General features: G+C 46.2%; 1 protein-coding gene across 2 annotated transcripts in view; it reads right to left on the reverse strand.

The window, feature by feature from the left end:
- Window positions 1–15,278, reverse strand: part of LOC130208646 (tensin-2-like) — a 31,418-nt gene extending 16,140 nt beyond the window's left edge. The window contains exons 1-6 of one of the 2 annotated variants that reach the window (XM_056437898.1): window positions 15,076–15,278; window positions 8,595–8,700; window positions 8,462–8,499; window positions 717–749; window positions 529–578; window positions 269–452 (exon numbers count right to left, since the gene is read on the reverse strand). In XM_056437898.1, coding sequence (XP_056293873.1) covers window positions 269–452; window positions 529–578; window positions 717–749; window positions 8,462–8,499; window positions 8,595–8,700; window positions 15,076–15,213 — 549 coding nt within the window. In that variant the 5' untranslated portion in view covers window positions 15,214–15,278. Of the gene's footprint in view, window positions 1–268; window positions 453–528; window positions 579–716; window positions 750–4,670; window positions 4,849–8,461; window positions 8,500–8,594; window positions 8,701–15,075 lie in introns of those variants that run through there. The other variant, XM_056437899.1, reaches the window with a different exon arrangement.
- Window positions 15,279–17,332: the final 2,054 nt, after the last annotated feature.

Here is a 17,332-nt window from a genome sequence, read left to right on the forward strand (position 1 = left end):
TTCCACAGAACCTTTCAAACCAGGGTTCTTTAAGGAACCATTTCATTAAAGTGTCTCAAAGAACCTTTGAAAAATCCATTTCTGGTTCTTTGAAGAACCGAAAGAAAGAAAAGGTTCAATACCTTTTCAACTGATTGTTGGTGAAACATAAGAACTTAAAGCAGTAACCTCGTGACACAACAATTCAATTAAAGCACGTTTAATTGATTTTAATGCAACGTTTTAATCCGTCGTGACGTTTATAGATCCAGTTTCTCTCTGGACTCACCAAGAACTGGTCCTGGTGCTTGGACCTGAGCATGGAGGCCACCTCCTGCAGGTTCCTGCGGTAGTGCTGCTCCTGCAGCTCCGGCAGGAAGAAGACGGAGATGATCCTCTCCGTGATGTAGGTGAGGTCAAAGTCGTAGTGGCGCTCCATCACGTTCTCCATCACCTGCTCCACACTCTTACTCCTGCACAGTGTCACGGTGTTAGTTCACCTGCTTCACGCTGATTGGACCTTTGCCTAGAGGCGTGGCCTCTCGGTACCTCGGCAAGGAGCTCCTCTTCCTCTGCAGCGTGGCCTTGGAGGAGCCGAGCTGAGGGGCAGCGGGAGGAGAGTGAGTCCACGGGAGGTTTGGGATGAGGATAAAACTATGTGTGCACTCACTACTACTACTACTACTACTAATACTACGAATACTACTAGTACTACTATTACTACTTATACAACTCACCAGGTCTGACGTCGAGGGACAGGTGGGAGTCACCTAAAAGACAAGCAGCAGGGTTAGGGTTATATATATATATAAAAATATACATTGATATATTAATATATATATATAAATGTATATATATATACTTATATACACTACCGTTCAAAAGTTTGGGATCACTTAGAAATGTCCTTATTTTTCAAAGAAAAGCATTGTTTTTTTCAATGAAGATAACATTAAATCAATCAGAAATACACTCTATACATTGTTAATGTGGTGAATGACTATTCTAGGTGGAAACGTCTGGTTTCTAATGAAATGTCTCCAGAGGTGTATAGAGGCCCATTTCCAGCAACTATCACTCCAGTGTTCTAATGGTACATTGTGTTTGATAATCGCCTTAGAAGACTAATGTCTGATTAGAAAACCCTTGGAAACCCTTGTGCAATAATGTTAGCACAGCTGAAAACTGTTTTGCTGATGAGAGAAGCTATAAAACTGGCCTTCCTTTGAGCTAGTTGATTATCTGGAGCATCACATTTGTGGGTTCGATAAGACTCTCAAAATGGCCAGAAAAAAAGAAGTTTCATGTGAAACTCGCCAGTCTATTCTTGTTCTTAGAAATGAAGGCTATTCCATGCGAGAAATTGCAAAGAAACTGAAAATGTCCTACAGCGGTGTGTACTACTCCCTTCAGAGAACAGCACAAACGGGCTCTAACCAGAGCAGAAAGAGAAGTGGGAGGCCCCGGTGCACAACTCAGCAAGAAGACAAGTACATTAGAGTCTCTAGTTTGAGAAACAGACACCTCACAGGTCCTCAACTGGCAGCTTCTTTAAATGGTACCCGCAAAACGCCAGTGTCAACGTCGACAGTGAAGAGGCGACTCCGGGATGCTGGCCTTCTAGGCAGAGTGGCAAAGAAAAAGCCATATCTGAGACTGGCCAATGAAAAGAAAAGATTGGTATGGGCAAAAGAACACAGGCATTGGACAGAGGAAGATTGGGAAAGGTGTTCTGGACAGATGAATCCAAGTTTGAGGTGTTTGGATCACACAGAAGAACGTGAGACGCAGAACAGGTGAAAAGATGCTGGAAGAGTGCCTGACACCATCTGTCAAGCATGGTGGAGGTCATGTGATGGTCTGGGGCTGCTTTGGTGCTGGGAAAGTGGGAGATTTGTACCAGGGAAAAGGGATTTTAAATAAGGAAGGCTATCACTCCATTTTGCAACGCCATGCCATACCCTGTGGGCAGCGCTTGATTGGAGCCAATGTCCTCCTCCAACAGGACAATGACCCAAAGCACACCTCCACATTGTGAAGAACTCTTGAGGGAAGAAGCAGGCAGCTTGCTGTCTGTAATGGAGTGGCCAGCACAGTCACCAGATCTCAACCCCATTGAGCTGTTGTGGGAGCAGCTTGACCGTATGGTCCTCAAGAAGTGCCCATCAAGCCAATCCAACTTGTGGTGCTTCAGGAAGCGTGGGGTGACATTTCAACAGATTACCTCAACAAATTAACAGCTAGACTGCCAAAGGTCTGCAATGCTGTAATAGCTGCAAAAGGAGCATTCTTTGACGAAAGTAAAGTTTGAAGAAAAAAATTTAATACTTCAAATACAAATCATTATTTCTAACCTTGTCAATGTCTTGACTATATTTTCTATACATTTTGCAACTCATTTGATAAATAAAAGTGTGAGTTTTCATGGAAAACACGAAATTGTCTGGGTGATCCCAAACTTTTGAACGGTAGTGTATATATCAATACATATAAATATATATATTAATATGTATTAATATATATACTTATATATACATATATATTAATATATATATTTAGATATATTATATATTTATATATATATATATTAATACATACACACATATATATATATATACTTATTTATACATATATATAATTATATATATATTAATATATATATTTATATTTATATATATATAGTTATATATATATATTAAATAGATATAGATATAAATATATATATATATATATACTTACATACATACATATATATGTATATATATATATATATATGTTTGTAAGGTTTAGAATTAACACGAACAATGTATTTAATGACCCATCGGGGAGAATTCTCTCTCAGTGGGTTAAATAACGGGAGTTAAGTGGATAAAGTGGTCGAGGCTCCAGGAAGGAACAGTAGGAGACAGAGACAACATGCACACGTGTGTCAAAACACACACACACACACACACACACACACACCCTCGGGCTCTTCATTAATGCGTGCGGACTGTACGCTGCAGCCATCTGGTTCGAGGGGCCGGGGTCTGGTCACCTCGGGGGCCTCGCGTCACACGTTTCACTCATTTAATAAACCGCGTCTCGCCTCAGCTTCTCGAGCGTTTCTCGTCTTTGTCTCCGTTTGGTTTGGGCCCGTTCTCCAGAGGTGTGACTGACGCAGCCGTTAGCTTAGCTTAGCACAAAGACTGTAAACAACACGACTGGCTTTACTCTAAATGCGACACAATGAAGTTGTGATGAGCATGTCTCACTACTTCTTGACATGTGATCAGCTACAACTCTGATTGATTGATTGATTGGCAATAATCTAGACTGGATCTTCAGAGAGTTTCCTGCCTGAGGTTTAAATCCACAAAGCTGAATCCTCCCAGTTACAGAGACGCTGGAGGTGACTGAGACAAGAGAGTCTAAGACGAGATAACCGAGCGTTAGAGGAGTGAGGAGAGAGGAGTGAGGAGAGAGGAGAGGAGAGAGAGAGAGGAGAGAGGAGTGGAGAGAGAGAGGAGAGAGGAGAGGAGAGAGGAGAGAGGAGAGGAGAGGAGAGAGGAGGGGAGAGAGGAGAGAGGAGTGGAGAGAGAGAGGAGAGAGGAGAGGAGAGAGAGAGAGGAGAGAGGAGAGGAGAGAGGAGGAGAGAGAGAGGAGAGAGGAGAGGAGAGAGAGAGGAGAGAGGAGAGAGAGAGGAGAGAGGGAGGGAGAGAGGAGAGGAGTGGAGAGAGAGAGAGAGGAGAGAGGAGGAGAGAGGAGAGAGGAGTGGAGAGAGGAGAGGGAGAGAGGAGAGGGGAGTGGAGAGAGGAGAGAGGAGAGAGGAGAGAGGAGAATAGCCACTGTCTGGTCCTGGAGAAGAGGAGGACACGAGGTACCACAAACCCTCCGGAGAGTGGACGTGAAGATGAAGAAGATGAAGAAGAAGAAGATGAAGATGAAGATGAAGAAGATGAAGAAGAAGAAGGCCTCAGGACGGCGTCCAGGAGGACAGAGAGGGAGGTGGACAGCTGACCGCGACACGCAGCAGAGATTTAACGGAGCTATTTCAATAGAGCTTCTTATTTTAGATCACAGCGTCCCTCAGGACACTTAAAGGCTCAATGTGTCTATTTATCCATCGCCTCACACACACACACACACGCACACACACACACACACACACACACACACACGCACACACACACGCACACACACACACACACGCACACACACACACACACACGCACACACACACTGTGCGTGACTGTAACTCACTGCATCACGGCAACATGCATCTAGTCCTAAACATAACACACGTCGCTCCGTGTTATTAATCCAACACGTGACAATCAACGAATACAAATATCGTAAAATTAGAGTGAAATGAGCTCCAGAAGCCCCGCCTCCAAAAGTAAAAAAGAGGAGTCGTGTAACTCCTGGAATATTAAACACGTCTCGCTCGGCTTTAAGCTCTCAGGAAATGAAAAGCAAAGAGTAAACATCAACATGCACCCATCTGTGTGTGTGTGTGCGTGTGTGTGTGTGTGTGTGTGTGTGTGTGTGTGTGTGTGTGTGTGTGTGCGTGTGTGTGCGTGTGTCATACTTAATTATTGATAAGACGAAAGCAGTAAAGTTAAATGAACCGTGGTAATTATTTGCACACGTGGTTATAAATAGCAACAACAACGCCGTCCCTCCGTAAAACAAGGTCACATGTTCTCCACCTGCGTGCACTTGAAGCTCCGCCCCCTTCCCGTTGCCGTGGACACACACAACAGAAGAGGTGGAGGCAACTTGTTGCTCCAGAGGAGGAGAGACGACCGGGAGAGATGAGCGCTATCTGGACGAGAGCCGGAGATCCAGAACCCGACACGAGCGGCGCCGACGCCTGAGGCTCCACCTCTGCCTCTGCCTGAGGCTCCACCTCTGCCTGAGTCTCCACCTCCGCCTGAGGCTCCACCTCTGCCTGAGGCTCCGCCTCCGCCGGCTCGTCAGTCAGTTAATCCGTCAGCGGCGCAGCTGCTGCAGGCGGCCCTCGCGGCGCCGCATTAGCGTCCATCAGTGAGGTCGTGAGGGTCAGAGACACGGCGCTGATGGAGGCAGATCTCCGTCATCCAGGAGGTACACAGAGTGTGTGTGTCCATCAAATAACAGCATCCACTACAATACACACACATGCATCTACATGTACAATGATCACAATATTGTCCATGTAGATGCATGTGTGTTCCTCCAGAGACACGGTGTTCACACCTCCATCGAAGAAAGAGAAGTTTAAGATCCATTTAGACGACTTCTTCATCTCATCTATCGCACCAATATTCACAATATTGTACATATAGATGCATCTAAATGTACAATATTCACAATATTGTACATTTAAAAGCATGTATGGTCCTCCAGGTCAGAGTGTTGATGGTACACAGAGTTTACACCTCCAAATTAAAAGAAAGCAAAGTTTAGCATCCATTTAGACGACTTCTTCATCTCATCTATCGCACTAATATTCACAGTCTTGTCCATGTAGATGTTTGTGAGCGCGGAGGCCTTTGGCTTCGGTTCCCCTCGACGTCGCTCTCTCTCATTAAAGAGTCAATATTTCACTCTGGGTGATGAATAATTAAAACCCGTGTGTTTCTCAATCCCAGAGAACCCAATCCTCTCTGGTTCCTGAATGCACCACATGCAGCGTTCTCAGGGTCACGAACCTGAAGGTCGTTAGAAACCCGATAAATAGAATAAAGATGAACGGAGCTCCGCTATGAAAACAGAGAGACGGTCTTTACCTCCGCCAGCAGCTCCAGTCCTCCGTCTGCCTCTGAGCTGTCTGGGGAGTGGGACTCTCTCTCTCTCTCTCTCTCTCTCTCTCTCTCTCTCTCTCTCTCTCTCTCTCTCTCTCTCTCTCTCTCTCTCTCTCTCTCTCTCTCTCTCTCTCTCTCTCTCTCTCTCTCTCTCTCTCTCTCTCTCTCTCTCTCTCTCTCTCTCTCTCTCTCTCTCTCTCTCTCTCTCTCTCTCTCTCTCTCTCTCTCTCTCTCTCTCTCTCTCTCTCTCTCTCTCTCTGCCCGCTCATACACACAGAGAGACAGTGAAGCATGCCGACAGCGTGAGTGCTTTCCCTTCCAACGTGCACGAGCCCACGTGCACGTGCGCGCACATCGACGCCCCCCACGTGCACAGTGCTGGGCAGCCGTGCACGGCGCCGATGGCCGGCGACCTCTCCGGTGACCCGGGTCAAAGAGGCCGGATCAGACGGGGCTCACAAACAACAACAACAACAAGTGTCGGCGGAACACGTGAAGACAAAGGACACCTCGGAGGAGGCGAGAGACGCTTTCACTGAGACGACGAGACGTCAGGAAAAAGAGAAAGAAATAAAAAAGATGGGGATGAGGACAGAAGTAAAAAAATTAAATACAAAGACAAAGAAACGAAGAAAGGAAGAAAGAAAGAAAGGAAGCAATATGTTGACATACAAGAAGCACTAGACACAACGTGATCCAATGCCCCCCTACATTTATGAATAACACACACACACACACACCTCCCCAGCTGCCTCCCCCCCCCCCACATCAGGCATCTACGGCTCTCTTGTTATGTTCTATATTTACCCCTCAGACTTCTCCTCTCCAGAGTGATCGTTGTCACCCGGGTCGATCACTCTCTCTCTCTCTCTTCTCTCTCTCTTCTCTCTCTCTCTTCTCTCTCTCTTTCTCGCCAGACTTGTTTTGGGGCTATCGTGGCGGTGACCGGGGGCAACGAGCATGACGGAAATAATAATAATCCTCTTTTAATACATGGGCACGACAGCTGGCGGAGCCCGGTGATTTACTCTGTTACAGTGGGAGTGAGGGGGAGGAGCCAGGGGCAGGGAGACTCCTCCCCCTCCCCCCCTGTCATAAATCCAACAGGATTTGAGCTGATTTGATCTCACAAATAAATGCAAAGTGAAATTGTGAGAAGTTTTTCCCCTTGTGTGTGTGTGTGTGTGTGTGCAAGCGGGGTCACGGGGTCAAAGGGTCACGGGAGAGCCAGCGATGAGAGAGCTTCCCTCTCACACATCCCCTCATAATTAAATGATCCACTCAAAAACAACTGAGATTAGGCTCCTGGTTCTATGAGGGAAGCCCCGCCTCCTTTATGATGGATATGAATTTAACTGTCCGTGTGGAGATGAAGCCCCGCCTCCTTTATGATGGATATGAACTTAACTGTCCGTGTGGAGATGAAGCCCCGCCTCCTTTATGATGGATATGAACTTAACTGTCCGTGTGGAGATGAAGCCCCGCCTCCTTTATGATGGATATGAATTTAACTGTCCATGTGGAGATGAAGCCCCACCTCCTTTATGATGGATATGAACTTAACTGTCCGTGTGGAGATGAAGCCCCGCCTCCTTTATGATGGATATGAATTTAACTGTCCGTGTGGAGATGAAGCCCCGCCTCCTTTATGATGGATATGAACTTAACTGTCCATGTGGAGATGAAGCCCCGCCTCCTTTATGATGGATATGAACTTAACTGTCCGTGTAGAGATGAAGCCCCGCCTCCTTTATGATGGATATGAACTTAACTGTCCGTGTGGAGATGAAGCCCCGCCTCCTTTATGATGGATATGAACTTAACTGTCCGTGTGGAGATGAAGCCCCACCTCCTTTATGATGGATATGAACTTAACTGTCCATGTGGAGATGAAGCCCCGCCTCCTTTATGATGGATATGAATTTAACTGTCCATGTGGAGATGAAGCCCCACCTCCTTTATGATGGATATTAATTTAACTGTCCGTGTGGAGATGAAGCCCCGCCTCCTTTATGATGGATATGAACTTAACTGTCCATGTGGAGATGAAGCCCCGCCTCTTTTATAATGAATATGAACTTAACTGTCCATGTGGAGATGAAGCCCCGCCTCCTTTATGATGGATATGAACTTAACTGTCCGTGTGGAGATGAAGCCCCGCCTCTTTTATGATGGATATGAACTTAACTGTCCGTGTGGAGATGAAGCCCCGCCTCCTTTATGATGGATATGAACTTAACTGTCTGTGTGGAGATGAAGCCCCGCCTCCTTTATGATGAATATGAACTTAACTGTCTGTGTGGAGATGAAGCCCCGCCTCCTTTATCCTTTATGATGGATATGAACTTCTGATTGTTTGTGATGGCCGTGATCTCTGATTCTGAGGCAGTGACCACCAGGCTGCAGGTTCTCCATGATGGTGATGATGATGATGATGATGATGATGGTGATGATGATGATGATGCATGAACATGTTCTGCAGTGTTTCATGTCTGTTTTTGGTTTCTATTACAATGTGAATATGATTATTTAAATCTTCCTCTCACGCCGCATCAGAGCCGTTTGAGGACAGAAGCTTCTGCTGAGCCTCGTTAACACGCGACTGGCTGGTTTCAGTTCGGGGGTTGGGGGGGGGTTAGGGGGGTCTTCTTCCACCAGACATCCAGGTCAGTGCACCCGTCTCACTCACAGCTCACACGCATGAGGAGGCTTACCTTGGCTTCACACGCCTTGTGCACCGCCGCCTTGCACCCTGCAGGAAGGAGAGCGCACGTGTTACTGAGGTGACGGTGACCTCCGGGGTCAGTGTGTGTGGGGGGGTGGGCGGTCAGTCTGAGATGGACTCACCTTTGCAGAAAGCTCCGGGGTTGTCGATGCTCTGCTTGCACACGTCGCACGCCCGTTTCCTCCTGAAGCTCTTCTCCGTGAAGGCGTGGCTCCCCGCGCCGACAAGCTGCGCACACACACACACACACACACACACACACACACACACACACACACACACACACACACACACACACACACACACACACACACACACACACACACACACACACACACACACACACACACACACACACACACACATTAGATGCTTCAGCCGTTCCAGACTGAGGTGACATGGTTTGCCATCAGAATTTTTGTTAATTCCCTTCGGTGTAAAACACATCAGGTCACAATTTGAGTTTGCCCAATACTTTTTGGTTTAGGACCAGATTGCGCAACACACGTTGCCTCGTGTATTTCCACTGCAGCCTTCACTGTGACGGAGGCGTTGTCGCCCCCTGGTGGAAGAAACCGGGATTGCATCCTGCACTCATCCTGAGAATTATGCTCGGCAACAGAATTCATATAAACGACAGAGGAGATAATAAAGTAAAACCCTGAAAGAAACGTATAAACACGCACGTTGGTGCACGCACGCACGCACACACACACACACACACACACACACACACACACACACACACACACACACACACACACACACACACACACACACACACACACACACACACACACACACACACACACACACACACAGTCCCAGTCTTTATAAAGCAACACTTAAGTGCCCTGGTGAAAAGAAGGATAATGTTTCTATAAAAAGTATTAATGCTCTCCCAAAGCAATGTCTTTGGACAGTGTGTGTGTGTGTGTGTGTGTGTGAGAGAGAGAGAGAGTGAGAGAGAGAGGTGTACCTGCACACTCTCTCTTCCTGTTCCTCTGGTCTTAGAAAAAAACGTTTCTCAGCTCAGGCATTTTGTATATTTTCCGATGGGTTGGAGAGTGTGTGTGTGTGTGTGTGTGTGGGTGGGTGAGGGGGGGGGGGGATTCTTTTTTTGTTGACCGGCCGACACCAAAGAGTCTCATTGGCTGATCTTCATTTGACTCTCAGCAAGACAGTAAATGAATGTAATTTAATTTAAACATCTTTCTTTAATTATACAGCATATGGATCAAAGTATGTGAGCCGACACACACACACACACACACACACACACACACACACACACACACACACACACACACACACACACACACACACACACACACACACACACACACACACACACACACACACACACACACACACACAGTGTGTCCGTGAGTGTTTGATGAACCCTGAGAACACCATAACACAAGCCATGTGTCCTGACACCCCCCGCTGCCTCCATTGTTATAGTGATGACATCACTTCCTGTCTGATGTAACCGCCGTCACCCTGAGTGTCCTGATCACTGACCTCATGCCGGGTATTGATCACAGCATCGGACTATCGACACATGACCTCCACTGGACAGCACGGGATCCATGTGTGTGTGTGTTCTTGTGTGTGTGAGTGTATGTATGTGTTTGTGTGTGTGTGTATTTGTGTATGTATCTGTGTGTTTGTGTCTTTCTCTTTGTGTGTGTGTGTTTGTGTCTTCCTCTGAGTGTGTGTGTGTGTGTGTGCGTGCGTGTATGTATGTGTGTATGTTTATGTTTTTCTCTTTGTGTGCGTGTGTGTTTGTGTCTTTTTCTTTGTATGTGTTTATGTATTTCTCTGTGTGTGTGTGTGTGTGTGTGTGTGAACCTAACAAAAAGAGGGTATGTGAGTTATTACGGAACTGGTTGAATGGGTGGGACTCCCTTCATGAAGCTGAACGCTGACCTGAGATCAGCTGCAGAGCAACAAGCTGGAAATGACTTAAAAAGAAATAATAATAAAATCAAAATAAATCTGAATCCTCTTCGACATCAGAAATGTTGCAATAATGTTATAATATTTCTTTAAAAGATTTAATAAATCTGGATAATATCAAGATGTAAAATAATCGACAATAAATCTGAATATTAGGTTTTCTTGTGAGATTAAACGTCTATAGCTCAGCCACTGAACAGATTGTTTCTGTTTCATTTGGTTTAAATGATAAATCTGTCATCTTCATCGTGGCCGATTCAAGATTTATGGCCCAGTTGTAGTAAAGCTGCATTACACATATTAATAATATCGTTGCATTGGTCCTGATACAGTTAAACTCATATTTCAATACGTCAACACTCATCAGTTCCACATTGAGCCAACAGCGCCCCCTGGTGGTCAGAGAGGAGTACAGCTCCACTGTGAATGACCTTATGAATGCTGCTCTGTGTTGCAACTAAAGCAGTCCCCAGACCTCACACACACACACACAAACACACACACACACACACACACACACACACACACACACACACACACACACACACACACACACACACACACACACACACACACACACACACACACACACACACACACACACACACACACACACACGTCCTAATCTGTTAAATAATGACTAAATATATCATTAAATGTAGAATAAACAAACAAAATGACTCGTGGATCTCACAGCGTGGGGGTTCTATTCCCTATTTCCACGAGCACATGAGCAAACAGGGAGGGAGGACACACACGAGCGAGTATTTTAATCCCTCATCTGACCTGTCTGCACTGGACTGCACAAGTATTTGTGATATTTATGAGCCGTAAATACTATAAACAGGAAGTTGAGTTGAGTGGCGCTCAGAGGCTCCATGACTATCAGCAGTGTTGCAGAGCCCCGCCCCCTTTTGGAGGCCGCAGCCAATCGTGATGTCACTCGGCAAGCATGCAGAGCAACGAGGAGGCGAGGAGCGGGTCGGGAACCAACACCAGCAGGGTGGAGGTCCTCATGCACCTCCTCACATACACCAGCAGGGTGGAGGTCCACATGCACCTCCTCACATACACCAGCAGGGTGGAGGTCCACATGCACCTCCTCACATACACCAGCAGGGTGGAGGTCCTCATGCACCTCCTCACATACACCAGCAGGGTGGAGGTCCTCATGCACCTCCTCACATACACCAGCAGGGTGGAGGTCCTCATGCACCTCCTCACCACCACCAGCAGGGTGGAGGTCCTCATGCACCTCCTCACCACCACCAGCAGGGTGGAGGTCCTCATGCACCTCCTCACCACCACCAGCAGGGTGGAGGTCCACATGCACCTCCTCACATACACCAGCAGGGTGGAGGTCCTCATGCACCTCCTCACCACCACCAGCAGGGTGGAGGTCCTCATGCACCTCCTCACCACCACCAGCAGGGTGGAGGTCCTCATGCACCTCCTCACACACACCAGCAGGGTGGAGGTCCACATGCACCTCCTCACCACCACCAGCAGGGTGGAGGTCCACATGCACCTCCTCACCACCACCAGCAGGGTGGAGGTCCTCATGCACCTCCTCACATACACCAGCAGGGTGGAGGTCCACATGCACCTCCTCACATACACCAGCAGGGTGGAGGTCCACATGCACCTCCTCACCACCACCAGCAGGGTGGAGGTCCACATGCACCTCCTCACCACCACCAGCAGGGTGGAGGTCCTCATGCACCTCCTCACATACACCAGCAGGGTGGAGGTCCACATGCACCTCCTCACATACACCAGCAGGGTGGAGGTCCTCATGCACCTCCTCACATACACCAGCAGGGTGGAGGTCCTCATGCACCTCCTCACCACCACCAGCAGGGTGGAGGTCCTCATGCACCTCCTCACATACACCAGCAGGGTGGAGGTCCACATGCACCTCCTCACATACACCAGCAGGGTGGAGGTCCTCATGCACCTCCTCACATACACCAGCAGGGTGGAGGTCCTCATGCACCTCCTCACATACACCAGCAGGGTGGAGGTCCTCATGCACCTCCTCACATACACCAGCAGGGTGGAGGTCCACATGCACCTCCTCACCACCACCAGCAGGGTGGAGGTCCACATGCACCTCCTCACCACCACCAGCAGGGTGGAGGTCCTCATGCACCTCCTCACATACACCAGCAGGGTGGAGGTCCACATGCACCTCATCACATACACCAGCAGGGTGGAGGTCCTCATGCACCTCCTCACATACACCAGCAGGGTGGAGGTCCTCATGCACCTCCTCACATACACCAGCAGGGTGGAGGTCCTCATGCACCTCCTCACATACACCAGCAGGGTGGAGGTCCTCATGCACCTCCTCACCACCACCAGCAGGGTGGAGGTCTTCATGCACCACCTCACCACCACCAGCAGGGTGGAGGTCCACATGCACCTCCTCACCAACACCAACAGGGTGGAGGTCCTCATGCACCTCCTCACATACACCAGCAGGGTGGAGGTCTTCATGCACCTCCTCACCACCACCAACAGGGTGGAGGTCCTCATGCACCTCCTCACCACCACCAACAGGGTGGAGGTCCTCATGCACCTCCTCACACACACACACGAAGGGACAGGAGCAGGTGGCGAGTCCGGGGTATTTATAACCTGCGTGAGTCGGGGCTGTCGCCTCCACACAGCCATGAAAACGCTGCAAATAGGTGTGGGAATAAGTGTGTGTGTGTGTGTGTGTGTGTGTGTGTGTGTGTGTGTGTGTGTGTGTGTGTGTGTGTGTGCGTGTGTGCGTGTGTGAGAGACAGAAACAGACAAAACCAACAACAGAGAACTCCTGGACTGGTTGCATGGATGACATATTTCATTCCTCCACCCATTCAGCTGGGACCAAGCTATCATAATTTGGCACGGACACACACACACACACACACACACACACACACACACACACACACACACACACACACACACACACACACACACACACACACACACACACACACACACACACACACACACACACACACACACACACACACACACACACACACACACACACACACACACACACTCGGGGCTTAAGGGGATTTGAAGCCACATGTGATGTGAGTCAAGTTCCCCGTGTGAAAAAGCAAAGTGACAATTAAGTTCTTTCTGAGGGATCTCACACACACACACACACACACACACACACACACACATTCTGGTGCACGGCCAATGGACACACACACAAACACAGACACACACACACTACTTGTATTTGAGTCCCATATCAAAAGTCTTTCGGAGTCCTGGTTCTGAAATAGCGGCAGCAGCCAGGCAGGCGGCGGCGGGTCAGAACCCGGGTAACCCAAACCACTTCCTCTTGAACCCTGAACCCCCCCCCCCCCCCAGGGGGCGGGATCAAGTGGATCTTCCACCAGCGTGGATCTATTTTCATCGTGGAGTCGCGTGTTACAACCAGTCGGCGCGGACGAATACAACGAGTAATATACAATATATAATATATAATATCTAATATAAGTATATAATATAAATATGCAATATATAATATACAATATTTAATATACAATATACAGTATACTATATATAATATACAATATTTAATATATAATATACAACATATAATATATAATATATAGTATACAACATATAATATATAATATACAACATATAATATTTAATATATAATATACAACATATAATATATAATATACAACATATAATATACAATATATATTTAATATATAAAATACAACATATAATATACAACATATAATATTTAATATACAACATATAATATATAATATACAACATATAATATATAATATTTTATATATAGTATACAACATACAGGACTGTCTCAGAAAATTAGAATATTGTGATAAAGTTCTTTATTTTCTGTAATGCAATTAAAAAAACAAAAATGTCATGCATTCTGGATTCATTACAAATCAACTGAAATATTGCAAGCCTTTTATTCTTTTAATATTGCTGATTATGGCTTACAGCTTAAGAAAACTCTAAAATCCTATCTCATAAAATTTTAATATTTCCTCAGACCAAGTAAAAAAAAGATTTATAACAGCTGAGTGTTTGTCAAGGCTCAGGAAACCCTTGCAGGTGTTTCGAGTTAATTAGACAATTCAAGTGATTTGTTTAATACCCTACTAGTATACTTTTTCATGATATTCTAATATTTAGAGATAGGATATTTGAGTTTTCTTAAGCTGTAAGCCATAATCAGCAATAAATCAGAATAAAAGGCTTGCAATATTTCAGTTGATTTGTAATGAATCCAGAATGCATGACATTTTTGTTTTTTTAATTGCATTACAGAAAATAAAGAACTTCATCACAATATTCTAATTTTCTGAGACAGTCCTGTATATTTAATATATAATATACAATATTTAATATATAATATACAACATATAATATATAATAAACAACATATAATATTTTATACATAGTATACAACATATAATATTTTATATATAATATACAGTATACAATGTGACTGTGTGAGCATCTGATGGACCTGAAAAGCACATGTTCATCGTATGCAAACGTATTGGCAAAAACCCAGAGGAAGAACATGAGAGGGAGAGAGAGAGAGAATGGGAGGATAAACACTGTGCAGGTGTCACTCACCTCGGCCAGGTGCATGATGTCGGGATGCAGCGGGGGCTCCGGGGTCGTGGGGGGTCCTCCCGGGTCGGGTCCCCCCGGGCCGGTCCCGGGTCCTCCTCGTGTCTTCATCCCTCCTCCGGTGCTGTGAATGCAGCCCATCGCTCGATCCTCCCGTCTTTAAGTTCTTCAGCTCTTCTCCGCTGCTTCCACTCCAGAGCTCCAGAAGGTCCTCCTCCTCTTCGTCCTCCTCCTCTTCCTGCTCTCAGCGTCTTCCCCTCCAACGTGTTCCTTCCTCCCCGGTGACTCCTCACACCTCTGCCCCTCTTCCCTGACAGCCACTCCAGACCTCCCCGTCTCCCCCTCTCTTCTTACAACCCCTCCCAAAAAGTGTCACCAAAGCACAGCTTCTCCTCTTACACCGCTCACCGCCTCTCCTTCCCTCTTTCCACTTGCCAATACCTTCCCCTCTTCTCCACAGACCCTCCACTCTTCCCTTCTCTCTCTCCCTCCCTCCCTCCCTCTCTCCATCAGGCTCTCCATGGGGGAGAAGGGGGCAGCTGTTTTGACTTGTTGATGTCAGGCCCTTCCCATTCCCTCTGGCTTCCCTTCAGCCCCTCTAACCCTCCTCCTCCTCCTCTTCCTCCTCCCTCATGGGGGAGTGATCTCACGTCATTCCCCTCCAGACTGGAACTTTTGCACACGAAAGCCCAATGTCGTCCTGAGGAAGAGGAAGACGAGTGAGGAAGAGGAAGACGAGAGAGGAACAGCGAGGAAGGGAAGTCGAGTGAATGGGGGTCAAAGAGATGGGCTGAACCCTGAGAGGACACATGACGACATCAATGTGCTCTCTCTCTCTGTCTCTCTCTCTCTCCACTGAAAAGAAAACAATGATCGTCTCTGTGCTGACATTTTAGATCTGCTCCTCCAATGGTTACCTCCCTTCAGTCACACACACACACACACACACACACACACACACACACACACACACACACACACACACACACACACACACACACACACACACACACACACACACACACACACACACACACACACACACACACACACACACACACACACACACACACACACACACACACAGTTCCTCTGGAGGTTTAGGGTTGTGTAGCCAACATCAAATTTCTAAATCCACATTTTTGGGCTCATACAGAGCAGCCATTGGTCGATAAGTTGCACTAAACCATCAACATTATTATCATCAGTAAAGTTCTTAAGATGTTCCCTGAGCCTCAAACACGTCGTCTGAGACCCAGCTGACGCAGGCCGGGGTCATGTGGGACCTGGACCCTCCTGAGGACCAGCTGCTGGGGGGGGGGGGGGGGTCAGATCTGTACGAGGTAAAAGTAGAACTACTACCATGTGAAAATAGCATGCATTAAAGTGTGCACTAGATACATGAGGGGGGGTCATTCATGTCAGTGACAGCAGCTCGAGGTAATGAGTAGAATAATAAAAGATTAGGAGCAAGTTTCATGTTATTAAAGGTCAAATATTTAAACTTTGTGTTCATGTATAATGTAATAATTTCAGAATAAAGTGTAAAATGCATTAAATGAATGTTATTTTCATCTTAATGAGTATAATAAAAAAGATTATGAGCAAGTTTCATGTTATTAAAGTTAAAAGTGAAGCCGATAGCTTCTTAGTTAGTTTAAACTTTGAGCTTGTCGTGTTTATGTGTAAATTAACAATTTCAAAAGTGTAAAATGCATTAAATTAATGTTTTCTTCCCAATTTAAATATTACTCTTCTTATTTCATATTTGCCACCAGTCGTCACAGCAGCTCGAAGTAAAAATGAATATTAACCCTTGTGTTGCCTTAGGGTCATTTTGACCCGAATCAATATTACACCCTCCCCCCACTTTAGGATTAATTTGACCCCATTCAATGTTTAATGTCGGTGTTCTTTCGGTAGTCAACAAACAAACATAAAGTGCCTCACACTTAAACTTGGAAAACAATATTAATTCTAATAATTTTCTGGAGGTTTTAATTGCTGGCGTCAAATTGAACCCAAAGGGTAAAATATGTTAGTAAATATAAAGGTAACAGGAGGGTGAAACATTGAATCGGGTCAAAATGACCCAAAGGCGGGGGGAGGGTGTAATATTGATTCGGGTCAAAATGACCCTAAGGCAACACAAGGGATAAAAAAATTATGAGCAAGTTTCATGTTATTAAAAGTAAAACATTTAAACTTTGTGTTTATGTATAAAGTATAAATTTCACAATATAGTGTAAAATGCATTACA

Source organism: Pseudoliparis swirei, chromosome 18 (genome assembly GCF_029220125.1).
Source record: "Pseudoliparis swirei isolate HS2019 ecotype Mariana Trench chromosome 18, NWPU_hadal_v1, whole genome shotgun sequence".
Lineage (NCBI taxonomy): Eukaryota > Metazoa > Chordata > Actinopteri > Perciformes > Liparidae > Pseudoliparis > Pseudoliparis swirei.